This window comes from Ranitomeya imitator, chromosome 4 (genome assembly GCF_032444005.1).
Source record: "Ranitomeya imitator isolate aRanImi1 chromosome 4, aRanImi1.pri, whole genome shotgun sequence".
Taxonomy (NCBI): Eukaryota; Metazoa; Chordata; class Amphibia; order Anura; family Dendrobatidae; genus Ranitomeya; species Ranitomeya imitator.
In genome coordinates this window covers 177,310,157-177,329,183 of record NC_091285.1, presented here as the reverse complement: position 1 = coordinate 177,329,183, position 19,027 = coordinate 177,310,157, and the positions used below count along the sequence as shown (strand labels likewise).

The following is a 19,027-nucleotide window of genomic DNA, read 5'->3' as shown; positions in this document are numbered from 1 at the left end:
TCTTAGACCAGCCTTCAGTCTTGGCCGGGAAGCGATCTAACACAGCTTGGCAAAGCTGTTCCATGCATCTGGATGTATTTATCCTCTTAACCCCTTAATGACCGCCAATACGTCTTTTAACTGACCTGAGATATAAGAGAATAGCCTCCCCATACAGGTGACAATCCAGCATCTGTCGGCTGTACACTATAGCTGACAACTTGCTGTATCAGCCACGATCAGTGTTGGCACCGTACATATCTGTTTAACCCCTTAGATGCTGCTGTCAATAGTGACTACATCATTATAAATGGTTAACAGAGTGTGGGGGCTCCCTCTTTATCCCAATTGGTGCCCTCAGACCATGATTTTGTGGTCCTGATGTTTGCGATGGCAATTCACGACCAAATAGCGGCCTTAGAGTCTGTCGGCTGTTGTAACCTGTTCAGAAGTTACCGGCATTTAGGTGGTAAAAATGCACATTTTCATTTCTGTCATACCACTTTGCATTAACTCCTGTAGAGCACCTGAAGGGTTAATAAACTACCTGACAGCAGTTTTCAATATGTCAGGAGGTGCTATTTTTAAAATGGTATCACGTTTGGGGGTTTCCCAATATATGAGACCCCTAAAGTCAATTCATACATGGATAGTTCCCTAAAAAAATAAATGTTGTAAATTTCCTTGAAAAAATGAAAAATTGCTGCTACATTTTTAAACCTCTTAAAATGCTAACAAAATAAAATAACATTTTACAAATGGTGCTGATGTAAAGCAGTTATGTGGGAAATATTATTTATTAATGGTTTGCTGTGGTATGACTATCTGTATTAAAGGGATAATCATTCAAACTTTGAAAATTGCTAATTTTTTAACATTTTTCTCAAATTTTTGATATTTTCTATAAATAAACACAAAACATATTGACCTAAATTTACCGTTATCATAAAGAATAATGTGTCACGAAAAAACAATCTCAAAATCACTGGGATTTGTTGAAGCGTTGCAGAGTTATTACCATATAAAGTGGCACTGGTCAGATTTCAAAAATTTGGCTCCGTCACTAAGGGGTTAAGCCACAGGCCAGCCAAGATGATACCATGACATAACCTGTAAGTTTTCTTTTCAACGTTAATCCTATTTTATTTTGTAATCTGTAATGTACCGTATTTTCCGGCGTATAAGACGACTTTTTAACCCCTGCAAATCATCTCAAAAGTCGGGAGTCATCTTATACGCCGGGTACGGCATGTGCAGGGAGCGGTCCTGTATGGTTCCCAGGATCTAAAGGAGAGGAGACTCTCTTTCAGGCCCTGGGATCCATATTCATGTAAAAAAAAAAAGGGATATACTTACCCTCCGACGACCCGCGGCTCTCAGCCGTGCAAGCGGCGGCGTCCGATCCTAAGGATGCATTGAACTAAGGACCTTTGATGACGTTGCGGTCGTGTGACCGTGACGTCACAGAAGGTCCTTCGCTCAATGCATCCTTAGGATCGGAGGCCGGCCCTTGCTCCGATGAGAGCCGCGGGCCGTCAAAGGGTAAGTATATCCCATTTTTTTTATTCTTTTTTTTACATGAATATGGATCCCAGGGCCTGAAAGAGAGTCTCCTCTCCTTTAGATCCTGGGAACCATACAGGACCGCTCCCTGCACATGCCGTACCCGGCGTATAAGACGACTACCGACTTTTGAGATGATTGGCAGGGGTTAAAAAGTCGTCTTATACGCCGGAAAATACGGTACATTACAGATTACAAAATAAAATAGGATTAACGTTGAAAAGAGAACTTACAGGTTATGTCATGGTATCATCTTGGCTGGCCTGTGGTTTAGGAGGATAAATACATCCAGATGCATGGAACAGCTTTGCCAAGCTGTGTTAGATCGCTTCCCGGCCAAGACTGAAGGCTGGTCTAAGACTATAGTGATTTATACTTCTGAGCTCGTGACATCACTAAAGGGCTGGTTAATGATATGCACTGATCGGATAGTTCGTTATATTATTCCAAGGTCTCAGACAAAGGCATTCCTGAGTGAGAGGGGAGGGACAACGGGTGGCTTTGCAGGATTGGTCACCTGCAGTTTAAAGCCACACCCTGCCCACCATTAGTATCAGGTTGCCCAGTCTCTATCATAGGCTTTGTTTCGGGTAGGAGTGAAGCTGAGGGGGGGCAGGAGAGCAAGGGGTCGCAGCTGAATTGTGAGTGTGTGTCGTTCGCCATGTCCTTCTGAAACTACATTCACAATATGACATTTTTGGGCATTATCGTGACAGCAGCACAGGGCCATATAAATTCTTCAATGAAGCTGGCAGGCTCATCTTACATGATGGCTGTATAGTGGGAGGAGGGAGAAAGAGTGGCTTAGAATTCCAGCCTTGTGCTGGCAAGCAGAGGAAATTGCAGCTCAGAGCGCTGTATGTGTAATTGAAGTAATCAGGACTACTTCTTATTTCCTGACATATGCATTGTGGTATCAGTGGCTCAAAGGCATTTAACCCCTTCAAAACATCAGTTAGTTATTCAAATCTGTGAAAAAGGGCCGTTTGCCCACTTTGATGCTAGATCTGGTGCCCAGAACCCATGTGGGCCAGGCTGAAGGGACTTGTTTTTGATATGAGGCTCCATGTTCTGTATGTATGCACTGTGGTATCTGTGGACCAAAGGCATTTAACCCCTTAAAAACATAAGTTACTTATTCGAATCAGTGAAAATGGGCTGTTTGCCCACATTGATGCCAGTGCTGATGCCCAGAACCCATTTGGACCAGGCTGAAGAGAACTGTTGTTAATGTGGGGCTCCCTGTTCTATATGTTTGCACTGTGGTATCTGTGGACCAAAGGCATTTAACCCCTTAAAAACATCAGTTACTTAATCAAATCTGTGAAAATGGGCTGTTTGCCCACTTTGATGCCAGTTCTGGTGCCCAGAACCCATGTGGGCCAGGCTGGAGGGACCTGGGTTTGATGCAGGGCATCACTTTCTGTGTATTTTAATTGTCAGATCAGTGGCCCAAAGGCATTTAACCCTTTAAAAACATCAGTTACTTATTCAAATCTGTGAAAATGGGCTGTTTGCCCACTTTCATGCCAGTTCTGATGCCCAGAACCCATTTGGGCCAGGCTGAAGGGACCTGGGTTTGATGCAGGGCATCACTTTTTGTGTATTTTAAGTGTCAGATCAGTGGCCTAAATGGATTTAACCCCTCAAAATCATCAGTTACTTATTCAAATCTGTGAAAATGGGCTATTTGCCCACCTTGATGCCAGTTCTGGTGCCCAGAACCCATGTGGGCCAGGCTGGAGGGACCTGGGTTTGATGCAGGGCATCACTTTCTGTGTATTTTAATTGTCAGATCAGTGGCCCAAAGGCATTTAACCCTTTAAAAACATCAGTTACTTAATCAAATCTGTGAAAATGGGCTGTTTGCCCACTTTCATGCCAGTTCTGATGCCCAGAACCCATTTGGGCCAGGCTGAAGGGACCTGGGTTTGATGCAGGGCATCACTTTTTGTGTATTTTAAGTGTCAGATCAGTGGCCTAAATGGATTTAACCCCTCAAAATCATCAGTTACTTATTCAAATCTGTGAAAATGGGCTATTTGCCCACCTTGATGCCAGTTCTGGTGCCCAGAACCCATTTGGGCCAGGCTGGAAATAACTGGTTTGGATGTGGGGCGCCCTGTTCTATATGTATGCACTGTGAGATCAGTGGCCCAAAGGCATTTAACCCTTTATTCAGCGCTTTTTCGTGCCCACTTTGATGCCCATTTTTGTGCCAGTTTTATTGTTTTTGTAGCCGTTTTTAAGTGTATTCACATTAGGACACCTCACTGCATTGTATGTTATTATTGTGATGATTATTTTTTGTTGTTAAACCTATAAAAAACAGAAAAGAAAAAAATGCCGAATAAGAAACCGACGAATAAGAAACCAACTTCAGCCTCGTATAGTTTCCATGGTTCCCCTGGGTTTTCTTTAGTTGCACGCTCCGTTATTCCTATATCTGCAATCTTTCTTCACATAATACGTACACCCTGCCAGACATGGAGTGGTGCTGGATTACATGTAACACTCCGTGAGATGACCGGAGGCTGCACACCGTATACCTCCGTGGGGCAATAATCAGTGTGACGTGTCTCCCACCAGTGACAGCGACAAAGAACTGCGCGGAACTGTAGTACTCGGCACCATGTTCACAGGGGAAGTGTGTAACCGTTGCACCGCTCACCCTTCCTGAACATCACAAGGTCCCGTGTGCAGGAGCGCGGCCAGTAGGAACCGGCCTGCATCATGTCCTTGTTACTGCTGGGCCTCCGCTCTGTGGCGGCGACCGGGCTCCGTTGTCCGCCGGTGCGGGGGAAAAAGCGCTGGTTGTGGCCGTATCTCAAATATCTAAAGAAGAAGGCGGAGCTGGAGGGTCCTCCACCGCCGGTGCCAAGGTGAGCAACCCCCGCACTGCATCCCTGCAAATCCCCCCCCCCGCACTGCAGCTCCATCCCTGCAACCCCCGCACTGCATCCCTGCAAATCCCCCCCCCCGCACTGCAGCTCCATCCCTGCAACCCCCGCACTGCATCCCTGCAAATCCCCCCCCCCCCGCACTGCAGCTCCATCCCTGCAACCCCCGCACTGCATCCCTGCAAATCCCCCCCCCCCCCGCACTGCAGCTCCATCCCTGCAACCCCCGCACTGCAACCCCATCACTGTACCTGTCTTGTGATCTGCTGTCAGTCGCTGAGCTGTGCCTGTCTTGTGATCTGCTGTCAGTCGCTGAGCTGTGCCTGTCTTGTGATCTGCTGTCAGTCGCTGAGCTGTGCCTGCCTTGTGATCTGCTGTCAGTCGCTGAGCTGTGCCTGTCTTGTGATCTGCTGTCAGTCGCTGAGCTGTGCCTGTCTTGTGATCTGCTGTCAGTCGCTGAGCTGTGCCTGTCTTGTGATCTGCTGTCAGTCGCTGAGCTGTGCCTGTCTTGTGATCTGCTGTCAGTCGCTGAGCTGTGCCTGTCTTGTGATCTGCTGTCAGTCGCTGAGCTGTGCCTGTCTTGTGATCTGCTGTCAGTCGCTGAGCTGTGCCTGTCTTGTGATCTGCTGTCAGTCGCTGAGCTGTGCCTGTCTTGTGATCTGCTGTCAGTCGCTGAGCTGTGCCTGTCTTGTGATCTGCTGTCAGTCGCTGAGCTGTGCCTGTCTTGTGATCTGCTGTCAGTCGCTGAGCTGTGCCAGTCTTGTGATCTGCTGTCAGTCGCTGAGCTGTGCCTGTCTTGTGATCTGCTGTCAGTCGCTGAGCTGTGCCTGTCTTGTGATCTGCTGTCAGTCGCTGAGCTGTGCCTGTCTTGTGATCTGCTGTCAGTCGCTGAGCTGTGCCTGTCTTGTGATCTGCTGTCAGTCGCTGAGCTGTGCCTGTCTTGTGATCTGCTGTCAGTCGCTGAGCTGTGCCTGTCTTGTGATCTGCTGTCAGTCGCTGAGCTGTGCCTGTCTTGTGATCTGCTGTCAGTCGCTGAGCTGTGCCTGTCTTGTGATCTGCTGTCAGTCGCTGAGCTGTGCCTGTCTTGTGATCTGCTGTCAGTCGCTGAGCTGTGCCTGTCTTGTGATCTGCTGTCAGTCGCTGAGCTGTGCCTGTCTTGTGATCTGCTGTCAGTCGCTGAGCTGTGCCTGTCTTGTGATCTGCTGTCAGTCGCTGAGCTGTGCCTGTCTTGTGATCTGCTGTCAGTCGCTGAGCTGTGCCTGTCTTGTGATCTGCTGTCAGTCGCTGAGCTGTGCCTGTCTTGTGATCTGCTGTCAGTCGCTGAGTTGTGCCTGTCTTGTGATCTGCTGTCAGTCGCTGAGCTGTGCCTGTCTTGTGATCTGCTGTCAGTCGCTGAGCTGTGCCTGTCTTGTGATCTGCTGTCAGTCGCTGAGCTGTGCCTGTCTTGTGATCTGCTGTCAGTCGCTGAGCTGTGCCTGTCCTGTGACCGCCTGTCAGTTTGTTGAGTAATTCTTGCATGTGTTGCAGAGACATGCAGCTGCTGGGACTTGAACATATGATTCAAGCACGCTAAAGACACTGGGTTAGCACACAAGCATTCTCAGTTAACACCTCATCCGAGCGTATTCACTCATCACTAACAGACATCCATCATCAGAAGATATTTTATTGTTTACGTTTTCTACGTATATTAACCCCTTATGCCCGAGGGTGGTTTGCATGTTAATGACCGGGCCATTTTTTACAATTCTGACCACTGTCCCTGTATGAGGTTATAACTCTGGAACGCTTCAACGGATCCCAGTGATTCCGACAATAAATAAATAAAAATGAACATTTAACTTTTTTTCACAAAAAAATTACTTCAGCTCCAATTTCTTTTATTTTACCAAGGGTAACAGGAGAAAATGGACCCCAAAAGTTGTTTTGCAATTTGTCCTGAGTACACAGATACCCCATATGTGGGGGTAAACCGCTGTTTGGGCGCATGGGAGAGCTCGGAAGGGAAGGAGCGCCGTTTGACTTTTCAATGCAAAATTGACAGGAATTGAGATGGGACGCCATGTTGCGTTTGGAGAGCCACTGATGTGCCAAAACATTGAAACCCCCCACAAGTGGCACCATTTTGGAAAGTAGACCCCCTAAGGAACTTATCTAGATGTGTGGTGAGCACTTTGACCCACCAAGTGCTTCACAGAAGTTTATAATGCAGAACCGTAAAAATAAAAATTCATATTTTTTCACAAAAATTATCTTTTCGCCCCCAATTTTTTATTTTCCCAAGGGTAAGAGAAGAAATTGGACCCCAAAATTTGTTGTCCAATTTGTCCTCAGTACGCTGATACCATATGTCGGGGGGAACCACCGTTTGGGCGCATGGGAGGGCTCGGAAGGGAAGGAGCGCCATTTGGAATGCAGACTTACATGGAATGGTCTGCAGGCGTCACATTGCGTTTGCAGAGCCCCTAATGTACCTAAACAGTAGAAATCCCCCACAAGTGACACCATTTTGGAAACTAGACCCCCCCAAGGAACTTATCTAGATGTGTTGTGAGAACTTTGAGCCCCCAAGTGTTTCACTACAGTTTATAACGCAGAGCCGTGAAAATAAAAAAAAAATTTTTTTCCCCCACAAAAATTATTTTTTAGCCCACAGTTTGGTATTTTCCCAAGGGTAACAGGAGAAATTGGGCCCCAAAAGTTGTTGTCCTATTTGTCCTGAGTACGCTGATACCCCATATGTTGGGGTAAACCCCTGTTTGGGCACACGGGAGAGCTCGGAAGGGAAGGAGCACTGTTTTACTTTTTTCAACGCAGAATTGGTTGAAATTGAGATCGGACGCCATGTTGCGTTTGGAGAGCCCCTGATGTGCCTAAACAGTGGAAACCCCCAATTCTAACTGAAACCCTAATCCAAACACACCCCTAAGCTATTCATGAATTTCTTTTGGGGGAGGCGTTTATACCGTTCCGCGTTTGGTAAAATGGATAAAGCAGTTTTATTCTTCGGGTCAATACGATTACAGCGACACCTCATTTATATCATTTTTTTATGTTTTGGCGCTTTTATACAATAAAAACTATTTTATAGAAAAAATAATTATTTTTGCATCGCTTTATTTTCAGGACTATAACTTTTTTATTTTTTTGCTGATGATGCTGTGTGGCGGCTCGTTTTTTGCAGGACAAGATGACGTTTTCAGCGGTACCATGGTTATTTATATCTGTCTTTTTGATCGCGTGTTATTCCACTTTTTGTTCGGCGGTATGATAATAAAGCGTTGTTTTTTGCCTCGTTTTTTATTTTTTATCTTACGGTGTTTACCGAAGGGGTTAACTAATGGGCCATTTTTATAGGTCGGGCCATTACGGACGCGGCGATACTAAATATGTGTACTTTTATTGTTTTTTGGGAATAATATATATATATATATATATATTTTTTCATTATTTAGGAAATTTTTTTTTTTTTTTACACATTTGGAAAAAATTTTTTTTACTTTTATACTTTGTCCCGGGAGGGACATCACAGATCGTTGATCTGACAGATTGCACAGCACTCTGTCAGATCAGCGATCTGAGTTAGAACACTGCAGGCTTACCAAGCGCCTGCTCTGAGCAGGCACTTGGTAAGCCACCTCCCTCCCTGCAGGACCCGGATGCCGCGGCCATCTTGGATCCAGGCCTGCTACAGGGAGATCACATCGCGTTGCTGCGGGGGTCTCAGGGAAGCCCGCAGGGAGCCCCCTCCCTGCGCGATGCTTCCCTGTACCGCCGGCACACCGCGATCATGTTTGATCGCGGTGTGCCGGGGGTTAATGTGCCGGGGGCGGTCCGTGACCGCTCCCGGCACATAGTGCTGGATGTCAGCTGCGATAGGCAGCTGACACCTGTCCGCGATTGGCCGCGCTCCCCCCGTGAGCGCGGCCGATCGCGTATGACGTACTATCCCGTCGGTGGTCATACGGGCCCACCCCACCTCGACGGGATAGTACGTCTAATGTCAGAAAGGGGTTAATACATCTGGTGCTGTTCCTCTTTTGGCTGTAAATGCCTGGACAGTCTGGCTTATATCAGTTTGTCAGCCATTTTAAGCAATTGATTATAGTATATATATTAGCTGTGGATATATGAGTATACATGAGTGTGTATATATAATTATATAGGAGTATATATGCAAGTGAGATCTATATGAAATATATGATAGAAATATATATCACAATCAGAGAAAAAGTATAATAGAAACACGTCACCATTTCTTGTATTTATCACCCACTCCTGGTTTTGGCTTATCTGTTATTGTAATCCTGTATGTGAAAATATTGTGAAGAACAGGAAATGTGAACCAAGTATAGAGCTGAGTGACCAGTGTGAATTTCTCAACCTACAGACTCTAATGTACTTGTCTTGTTGCTCAGTTGTGCAGCGGGGCCTCTCACTTCTCTTTCTGCTCTGGATAGAGCCCCTGTTTGTGCTCTCCTCTAAAGGCAGTAGTACACACCGTTGTACAAAATCTTCAGTTTATTGGCAATTTCTCACATGGAATAGCCTTCATTTCAAAGAACAAGAATAGACTGTCGAGTTTCACATGAAAGTTATTTTTTTCTGGCCATTTTGAGAGTTTAATGAAACCAACAAATGTAATGCTCCAGATTCTCAACTAGCTCAAAGGAAGGTCAGGTTTATAGGTTCTCTAATCAGCCAAACTGTTTTCAGCTGTGCTAACATACTTGCACAAGGGTTTTCAAAGGTATTCTAACCATCCTTTAGCCTTCTTACACAGTTAGCAAACACAAAGTACCATAAGAACACTGGAGTGATGGTTGTTGGAAATGGGCCTCTTTACACCTATGAAGATATTGCATTACAAACCAGACGTTTGCAGCTAAAATAGTCATTTACCACATTAACAATGTATAGAGTGTATTTCTGAATCATTTAATGTTAGCGTCATTGGAATAAACTGTGCTTTTCTTTCAAAAGCAAGGACATTTCTAAGTGACCCTAAACTTTGGAACGGTAGTGTATGTTTTATTTAAATGTGGTTTTTCCTGTTATCTTCTGATCACACATTGCATTTAAGCTGTACTTTTGCAGGAGAAGGTGACTGGACAGAGATGAATGTCTCCACCACAATGATGTTCTCTGACATTATTTTGTTTACCTCCGCAGGTCGCAGCAACCAAACTTTGATTACCACGCAGAGATTGTAGCGTTCTCCAAGCGTCTGCATGAGAACTTCTCCATTCAGCTCCTAAAGACGGCATTTGTGAGTCCTTCCTACCTGGTGCAGGAGGAGGGCCGGCGGAGGGAGCTGGGTTTGGACAGTGAAACTGCCGCTTTAAATCTACAAGACAACCAGACTCTGGCAGCAGTGGGCTCAGACTTCACTGTGTCCTATCTCACCAGTGCTTTCCAGCAGGCCTTTCCCAGCCTGCCCAGAGCTGGCCTGGAGGCCTTAGTGGACTACCTCACCAGCCAGGAGGTTATGTGTCATGTGGCCCAAAATCTTTGTGTAGAAGACCTGGCGTTGAGCTCTGAGTGCCCCTTGTCCCCTGAAACCTTAGAGAAAACCTTCTCAGCAGTGATCGGAGCTCTGCTGGAAAGTTCTGGCCCTGACACCACAGGCCGCTTTCTCCAGGTAAATCTATGGTCCTTGCGATATTCAGTCCGGTCCGGAATTCTGAATTCATTATAACAAAGTTTTTTTTCCTCCATCTTCTAGGATTTCTTAATTACTCAGATGATCGGGAAGGATTTATTTGATATGTGGCCTGTAATGGACCCAATGTCGTTACTTGTTGAGCAATTATCCCAACGAAATATTCCTCTCCCTGAGCCCAGGATCACAAGACAGTCTGGGGCCACTACCGTGCTACCTGTGTACTTTGTGGGACTTTACTGGTAAGCACTATGGGCCGATTCATCAGAGCTTTTACTCCAGAATTGGGCCGTACAAAGCTTTAATAAGTCACAAAATTTGCTGTGATATTTTGTGACTTTTGGCCATTTTTGCACAGCTGTGACGAAGTGAGCATAGCTGGACCAGGATGGGGCATGGTAAGCCCCGCTCGTCTGATTCATGACTATGACTTTATGCTGCAAATCCTACTCCAGACACTGACTGGAGTAAGATTAATGGCGAGGCGCCTGCCTCTTGTCAGACACGCCTGATTCATCAATAGGAAGCTGCCTCTAAGGCTATGTGCACACGTTCAGGATTTCTTGCAGAAATTTCCTGTGCAAAACCGGACATTTTCTGCAAGAAATCCGCATGCGTCTTTACCGCGTTTTGGTGCGTTTTTTTTGCAGATTTTTCCTGAGCTTCCCAATGCATTAAATAGCGGGAAAAACGCAAAAAATCCACAAAATGAATGAACATGCTGCGTTTTTTACCGTGATGCGTTTTTTCCGCGGGAAAAAATGCATCATGTGCACAAAAATTGCGGAATGCATTCTAAATGATGGAATGCATAATGTATGCGTTTTTATAGCGAAAAATCCGCAACGTGTGCACACAGCCCCTCTTCAACCCCAGCATTGTTCTCCTCGGTCTTGATGAGGTACGGTTAGTTTGTTCTTTGTTCTGCTTAAAATCATTTTACTCCTTCATAAAGCGAAGCTAAATCTTATATCTTTGCCATCACTTTATAATTGTGGGGTCCAACCTCTGGGATCCCCACTAATCAGGATACAATACTCGTGGAACCCTTTCTAGTTTTTCCCCCGATGGCATGGAGACCGGGAAGCTCCGTGCAGAGGAATATGGAGAGCTCCTGATCATAAAGTGATGGATTCTCTTCTCGATATGCCACTACTTTTTTAGATGAATAATTAAATAAAATATACAAGCCATATTGTTTGGAATTCCGTGCCTAATTTGGACATTTGTGTAAAAAATAAATAAATCATCAAATGAGAAACGTTGGCTCCAACCTCCATTATATAAAAAAAAAAAAAAAAGTTTTGCTGTTATTGAGAAGGGTATTTTATATTAGAGTTCAGATTACATCATGGTGAAGGTGACAGACTTAGTGAAGACCCCCAAGGGGAAACTTGTGTGATCTTCTCAAATTAATTTTGTGTTCCTTCTTCCTAAGATCCTAAAATACTTGTGTACAACTTAGGAGGAAATATAATCAAAATTGGTTTTGAAGGTTATTATATTGTTTATTATCCCCTAAAAGGCACTGGAAAAAACTAACTGTGCGAATAGTCCTCATTAGCAGTTTTTCACTATTTTGTGTCTATAACTTATATCAAGACATACAGTAGGGAAAACAAGCATTTGATAAACTGCCGATTTTGCTAGTTTTTCAACCTACAAAGAATGGAGAGGTCGGTAATTTTTATAGTAAATATAGTTCAACTGTGAGAGACAGAATCTAAAACTAAAAACAGAAAATCACACTGTATGATTTTTACATAATTAAATTGCATTTTATTGCATGAAATAAGTATCTGATCACCTATCAACCAACAAGAATTCTAGCGCTCACAAACCCATTAGTTTTTCTTTAAGAAGTCCTCCTACTCTGCACTCATTACTTGTATTAATTGCACCTGTTTGATCTCGTTACCTGTATAAAAGACACCTGTCCACACACTCAATCAATAACACTTCATCCTCTCCACCATGGCCAAGACGAAAGAGCTGTCTAAGGACACCAGGGACAAGATTGTAGACAAGCACAAGACTGGGATGGGCTACAGTACAATAGGCAAGCAACTTGGTGAGAAGACAACTGTTAGGCTAGGGTCACATTGCGTTAGTGCAATCCGTTTAGCGCTAGCGGATTGCGCTAACGCAATGTTTTATATGGGGCTGCGGTCGGGGTCGCGGTAACGTCCCCGCTCTCGCAGATCGCCGATCTGCGAGAGCGGGGAACGGACCGCGGGCGCGCCTCGGACGCTGCAAGCAGCGTCCGCGGCGCGCCAGGAATCTCCGGCGCGTCGCTAGCGCGTGCCGATCATGGCACGCGCTAGTGTAGCGCATTAGCGTGAATGGGCGCGTTAACGGACGCGTTGCACGGCGTTAATTTCGCCGTGCAACGCTGTCCGTTTAACGCGGTCCCATAACGCAATGGGAACCCAGCCTAAGTGCAGTTATTAGAAAATGTAAAAAACACAAGATGACTGTCAATCTTTCTTGGTCTGGGGCTCCATGCAAGATCTCATCTCGTGGGATAAGAATGATTCTGAGATAGGTCAGGAATCGGCTCAGAGCTACATGAAGGATCTGGTCAGGAAACAGAGAAGCACATTGCTAAGGAGAGTAAAACTAATCCCAAACTGTTCTTCAACTATATCAATAGTAAAAGAATAAAAACTGAAAATGTAGGCCCCTTAAAAAATAGTGAGGAAAGAATGGTTGTAGATGACGAGGAAAAAGCTAACATATTAAACACCTTCTTCTCCACGGTATTCACGGTGGAAAATGAAATGCTAGGTGAAATCCCAAGAAACAATGAAAACCCTATATTAAGGGTCACCAATCTAACCCAAGAAGAGGTGCGAAACCGGCTAAATAAGATTAAAATAGATAAATCTCTGGGTCCGGATGGCATACACCCACGAGTACTAAGAGAACTAAGTAAAGTAATAGATAAACCATTATTTCTTATTTTTAGTGACTCTATAGCGACAGGGTCTGTTCCGCAGGACTGGCGCATAGCAAATGTGGTGCCAATATTCAAAAAGGGCTCTAAAAGTGAACCTGGAAATTATAGGCCAGTAAGTAACATAGTAACATAGTAACATAGTTAGGCCGAAAAAAGACATTTGTCCATCCAGTTCAGCCTATATTCCATCATAATAAATCCCCAGATCTACGTCCTTCTACAGATCCTAATAATTGTATGATACAATATTGTTCTGCTCCAGGAAGACATCCAGGCCTCTCTTGAACCCCTCGACTGAGTTCGCCATCACCACCTCCTCAGGCAAGCAATTCCAGATTCTCACTGCCCTAACAGTAAAGAATCCTCTTCTATGTTGGTGGAAAAACCTTCTCTCCTCCAGACGCAAAGAATGCCCCCTTGTGCCCGTCACCTTCCTTGGTATAAACAGATCCTCAGCGAGATATTTGTATTGTCCCCTTATATACTTATACATGGTTATTAGATCGCCCCTCAGTCGTCTTTTTTCTAGACTAAATAATCCTAATTTCGCTAATCTATCTGGGTATTGTAGTTCTCCCATCCCCTTTATTAATTTTGTTGCCCTCCTTTGTACTCTCTCTAGTTCCATTATATCCTTCCTGAGCACCGGTGCCCAAAACTGGACACAGTACTCCATGTGCGGTCTAACTAGGGATTTGTACAGAGGCAGTATAATGCTCTCATCATGTGTATCCAGACCTCTTTTAATGCACCCCATGATCCTGTTTGCCTTGGCAGCTGCTGCCTGGCACTGGCTGCTCCAGGTAAGTTTATCATTAACTAGGATCCCCAAGTCCTTCTCCCTGTCAGATTTACCCAGTGGTTTCCCATTCAGTGTGTAATGGTGACATTGATTCCTTCTTCCCATGTGTATAACCTTACATTTATCATTGTTAAACCTCATCTGCCACCTTTCAGCCCAAGTTTCCAACTTATCCAGATCCATCTGTAGCAGAATACTATCTTCTCTTGTATTAACTGCTTTACATAGTTTTGTATCATCTGCAAATATCGATATTTTACTGTGTAAACCTTCTACCAGATCATTAATGAATATGTTGAAGAGAACAGGTCCCAATACTGACCCCTGCGGTACCCCACTGGTCACAGCGACCCAGTTAGAGACTATACCATTTATAACCACCCTCTGCTTTCTATCAATAAGCCAGTTACTAACCCATTTACACACATTTTCCCCCAGACCAAGCATTCTCATTTTGTGTACCAACCTCTTGTGCGGCACGGTATCAAACGCTTTGGAAAAATCGAGATATACCACGTCCAATGACTCACCGTGGTCCAGTCTATAGCTTACCTCTTCATAAAAACTGATTAGATTGGTTTGACAGGAGCGATTTCTCATAAACCCATGCTGATATGGAGTTAAACAGTTATTCTCATTGAGATAATCCAGAATAACATCCCTCAGAAACCCTTCAAATATTTTACCAACAATAGAGGTTAGACTTACTGGCCTATAATTTCCAGGTTCACTTTTAGAGCCCTTTTTGAATATTGGCACCACATTTGCTATGCGCCAGTCCTGCGGAACAGACCCTGTCGCTATAGAGTCACTAAAAATAAGAAATAATGGTTTATCTATTACATTACTTAGTTCTCTTAGTACTCGTGGGTGTATGCCATCCGGACCCGGAGATTTATCTATTTTAATCTTATTTAGCCGGTTTCGCACCTCTTCTTGGGTTAGATTGGTGACCCTTAATATAGGGTTTTCATTGTTTCTTGGGATTTCACCTAGCATTTCATTTTCCACCGTGAATACCGTGGAGAAGAAGGTGTTTAATATGTTAGCTTTTTCCTCGTCATCTACAACCATTCTTTCCTCACTATTTTTTAAGGGGCCTACATTTTCAGTTTTTATTCTTTTACTATTGATATAGTTGAAGAACAGTTTGGGATTAGTTTTACTCTCCTTAGCAATGTGCTTCTCTGTTTCCTTTTTGGCAGCTTTAATTAGTTTTTTAGATAAAGTATTTTTCTCCCTATAGTTTTTTAGAGCTTCAATGGTGCCATCCTGCTTTAGTAGTGCAAATGCTTTCTTTTTACTGTTAATTGCCTGTCTTACTTCTTTGTTTAGCCACATTGGGTTTTTCCTATTTCTAGTCCTTTTATTCCCACAAGGTATAAACCGCTTACACTGCCTATTTAGGATGTTCTTAAACATTTCCCATTTATTATCTGTATTCTCATTTCTGAGGATATTGTCCCAGTCTACCAGATTAAGGGCATCTCTAAGCTGTTCAAACTTTGCCTTCCTAAAGTTCAATGTTTTTGTGACTCCCTGACAAGTCCCCCTAGTGAAAGACAGGTGAAACTGCACAATATTGTGGTCGCTATTTCCTAAATGCCCAACCACCTGCAGATTTGTTATTCTGTCAGGTCTATTAGATGGTATTAGGTCTAAAAGTGCTGCTCCTCTGGTTGGATTCTGCACCAATTGTGAAAGATAATTTTTCTTGGTTATTAGCAGAAACCTGTTGCCTTTATGGGTTTCACAGGTTTCTGTTTCCCAGTTAATATCCGGGTAGTTAAAGTCCCCCATAACCAGGACCTCATTATGGGTTGCAGCTTCATCTATCTGCTTTAGAAGTAGACTTTCCATGCTTTCTGTTATATTTGGGGGTTTGTAACAGACCCCAATGAGAATTTTGTTACCATTTTTCCCTCCATGAATTTCAACCCATATTCTAACCTCTATTGTTGGTAAAATATTTGAAGGGTTTCTGAGGGATGTTATTCTGGATTATCTCAATGAGAATAACTGTTTAACTCCATATCAGCATGGGTTTATGAGAAATCGCTCCTGTCAAACCAATCTAATCAGTTTTTATGAAGAGGTAAGCTATAGACTGGACCACGGTGAGTCATTGGACGTGGTATATCTCGATTTTTCCAAAGCGTTTGATACCGTGCCGCACAAGAGGTTGGTACACAAAATGAGAATGCTTGGTCTGGGGGAAAATGTGTGTAAATGGGTTAGTAACTGGCTTAGTGATAGAAAGCAGAGGGTGGTTATAAATGGTATAGTCTCTAACTGGGTCGCTGTGACCAGTGGGGTACCGCAGGGGTCAGTATTGGGACCTGTTCTCTTCAACATATTCATTAATGATCTGGTAGAAGGTTTACACAGTAAAATATCGATATTTGCAGATGATACAAAACTATGTAAAGCAGTTAATACAAGAGAAGATAGTATTCTGCTACAGATGGATCTGGATAAGTTGGAAACTTGGGCTGAAAGGTGGCAGATGAGGTTTAACAATGATAAATGTAAGATTATACACATGGGAAGAGGGAATCAATATCACCATTACACACTGAACGGGAAACCACTGGGTAAATCTGACAGGGAGAAGGACTTGGGGATCCTAGTTAATGATAAACTTACCTGGAGCAGCCAGTGCCAGGCAGCAGCTGCCAAGGCAAACAGGATCATGGGGTGCATTAAAAGAGGTCTGGATACACATGATGAGAGCATTATACTGCCTCTGTACAAATCCCTAGTTAGACCGCACATGGAGTACTGTGTCCAGTTTTGGGCACCGGTGCTCAGGAAGGATATAATGGAACTAGAGAGAGTACAAAGGAGGGCAACAAAATTAATAAAGGGGATGGGAGAACTACAATACCCAGATAGATTAGCGAAATTAGGATTATTTAGTCTAGAAAAAAGACGACTGAGGGGCGATCTAATAACCATGTATAAGTATATAAGGGGACAATACAAATATCTCGCTGAGGATCTGTTTATACCAAGGAAGGTGACGGGCACAAGGGGGCATTCTTTGCGTCTGGAGGAGAGAAGGTTTTTCCACCAACATAGAAGAGGATTCTTTACTGTTAGGGCAGTGAGAATCTGGAATTGCTTGCCTGAGGAGGTGGTGATGGCGAACTCAGTCGAGGGGTTCAAGAGAGGCCTGGATGTCTTCCTGGAGCAGAACAATATTGTATCATACAATTATTAGGTTCTGTAGAAGGACGTAGATCTGGGTATTTATTATGATGGAATATAGGCTGAACTGGATGGACAAATGTCTTTTTTCGGCCTTACTAACTATGTTACTATGTTACTATGTCAATGACCTGAAGAGAATTGGAAACAGTCTCAGACATTACTGTTAGTAACAAAGTATGCGTCATGGATTAAACGTCTGCAGGGCACACAAGGTCCCCTTGCTCATTACCAGATGTTCAAGCCCGTCTGAAGTTTGCCAATGACCATCTGGATGATCCAGAAGGAGGCATGGGAGATGGTCATGTGGTTAGATGAGACCAAAATAGAACTTTCTGGTATCAACTCCTCTCGCCGTGTGTGGAGGAAGAAGGATGAGTACAACCCCAAGGACACCGTCCCAACCGTGAAGCATGGTGGGAGAAACATCATACTTTACGGGTACTTTTCTGCAAAGGGGACTGGATGACTGCACTGTATTGAAGGGAAGATGGATGGGGTCATGTATTGTGTCAAATTTTGGCCAACAACCAACTTCCCTTAGTAAGAGCATTGAAGATGGGTCGTGGTTGGGTCTTCCAGCATGACAATGACCAGAAACACAGCCAGGGCAACTAAGGGATGGGTTTGTACGAAGGATTTCAAGGTGCTGGAGTAGCCTAGCTGTCTCCAGACCTGAACCCAGTAGAAAATCTTTGGAGGGAGCTGAATCTCAATGTTGCCCAGCGACAGCTCCGAAACCTGAAAGATCTGGAGAAGATCTGTATGGAGGAGTGGGCCAAAATCCCTGCTGCAGTGTGTGAAAACTTGGTCAAGAACTACAGGAAACATCTGACCTCTGTAATTGCAAACAAAATTTTTAAACCAGATACTAAGTTCTGTTGTATATTGTATCAAATACTTAATTGATTTGCATTTTATTGCATGAAATATGTAAAAATCATACAATGTGATTTTCTGGTTTTCATTTTTAGATTGTCTCTCACAGTTGAAGTGTACTTTGTATGTGGGAAAACTTGCAAAATTGGCAGTATATTGAATACTCATTTTCCCCACTGTACCTCTCTTCATGGTTCCAGGCTACAAAAACTCCATAATCTGATCCTGCCGTCATACTATTCTGCCGGTCCCTGGGTTGTTGCTAAAATAATTTTAGTAGTTTTTTTTTTTTTTTTTTATTTATCCCCGTTTACATTGTTATTTCCGCAAACTTTGAAAAACTGTTTTCAGACACAAAATGTGATTGCAAATATTAGTAATCACAAAACACAGCGTGCCCTAATACATCTCATATGTAAGACACTAAAACTGTATTTTCTTGTTTCCAACAGTGATAAGAAGCTGATTGCCGAAGGTCCGGGTGAGACGGTCATTGCTGCAGAGGAGGAGGTGGCCCGCGTGGCCCTGAGAAAGATGTTTGGATTTGCAGAAAACCGGCGTCCTTGGGATTATTCCTCACACAGACAGGACATCAGTGATAAGAAGGCTGTACATGCATCATGACTCTTCAGTGTATACACGCACTATGTGAACGGACTTTACACATGATTGTTATATTGGAGATAGAAGGAGCAGATGTTTTCCACAAATATGTTGTCCTCCCCCCCAAATATGCAGACAGTGGGACACCATGGTGACTACACTGACATCTCCTGCAGGATGTTTGCTGAGTTTTTGTATTCATAATGTCAGAAAAAATGAATAAAGCATTAATTATATCTGCATCTTGTTTGACTATAACATACATTGAACTTTCATTTTAATTCTATGATCAGACAATCTGCCTTAAGGTTTTGTTATGTGGAATCCTTTCTGTCTTCTCTAGTGTCATCTATCCCTCCTAGCTTTGCATTGTCTGCAAATTTGATCAGTTTACCTTCAGTTCACTTATCTATATCATTTATAAAAATGTTGAACAACAAGACAGAGCCTTGTGGTACCCCTCTTGAAAC

At 43.8% G+C, this 19,027-nt stretch overlaps 1 protein-coding gene across 1 annotated transcript; it reads left to right on the top strand.

Moving 5' to 3' along the window:
* The first annotated feature begins 4,012 nt into the window (after positions 1-4,012).
* On the top strand, positions 4,013-18,797 carry LOC138675687 (large ribosomal subunit protein mL44-like). The gene is made up of 4 exons (XM_069764120.1): positions 4,013-4,424; positions 9,615-10,083; positions 10,168-10,346; positions 18,407-18,797. The coding sequence occupies exons 1-4, from the start codon at positions 4,276-4,278 to the stop codon at positions 18,576-18,578; spliced, it is 969 nt and encodes a 322-aa protein (XP_069620221.1). The 5' UTR covers positions 4,013-4,275; the 3' UTR covers positions 18,579-18,797.
* Positions 18,798-19,027: the final 230 nt, after the last annotated feature.

Bases quoted from the DNA above. Each gene is read 5' to 3' on its own strand.
- LOC138675687 (XM_069764120.1), top strand. From the start codon at position 4,276: ATGTCCTTGTTACTGCTGGGCCTCCGCTCTGTGGCGGCGACCGGGCTC. The intron at 4,425-9,614 runs GTGAGCAACCCC...TTACCTCCGCAG, and splicing joins CCTCCACCGCCGGTGCCAAG to GTCGCAGCAACCAAACTTTG. The intron at 10,347-18,406 runs GTAAGCACTATG...TGTTTCCAACAG, and splicing joins TACTTTGTGGGACTTTACTG to TGATAAGAAGCTGATTGCCG.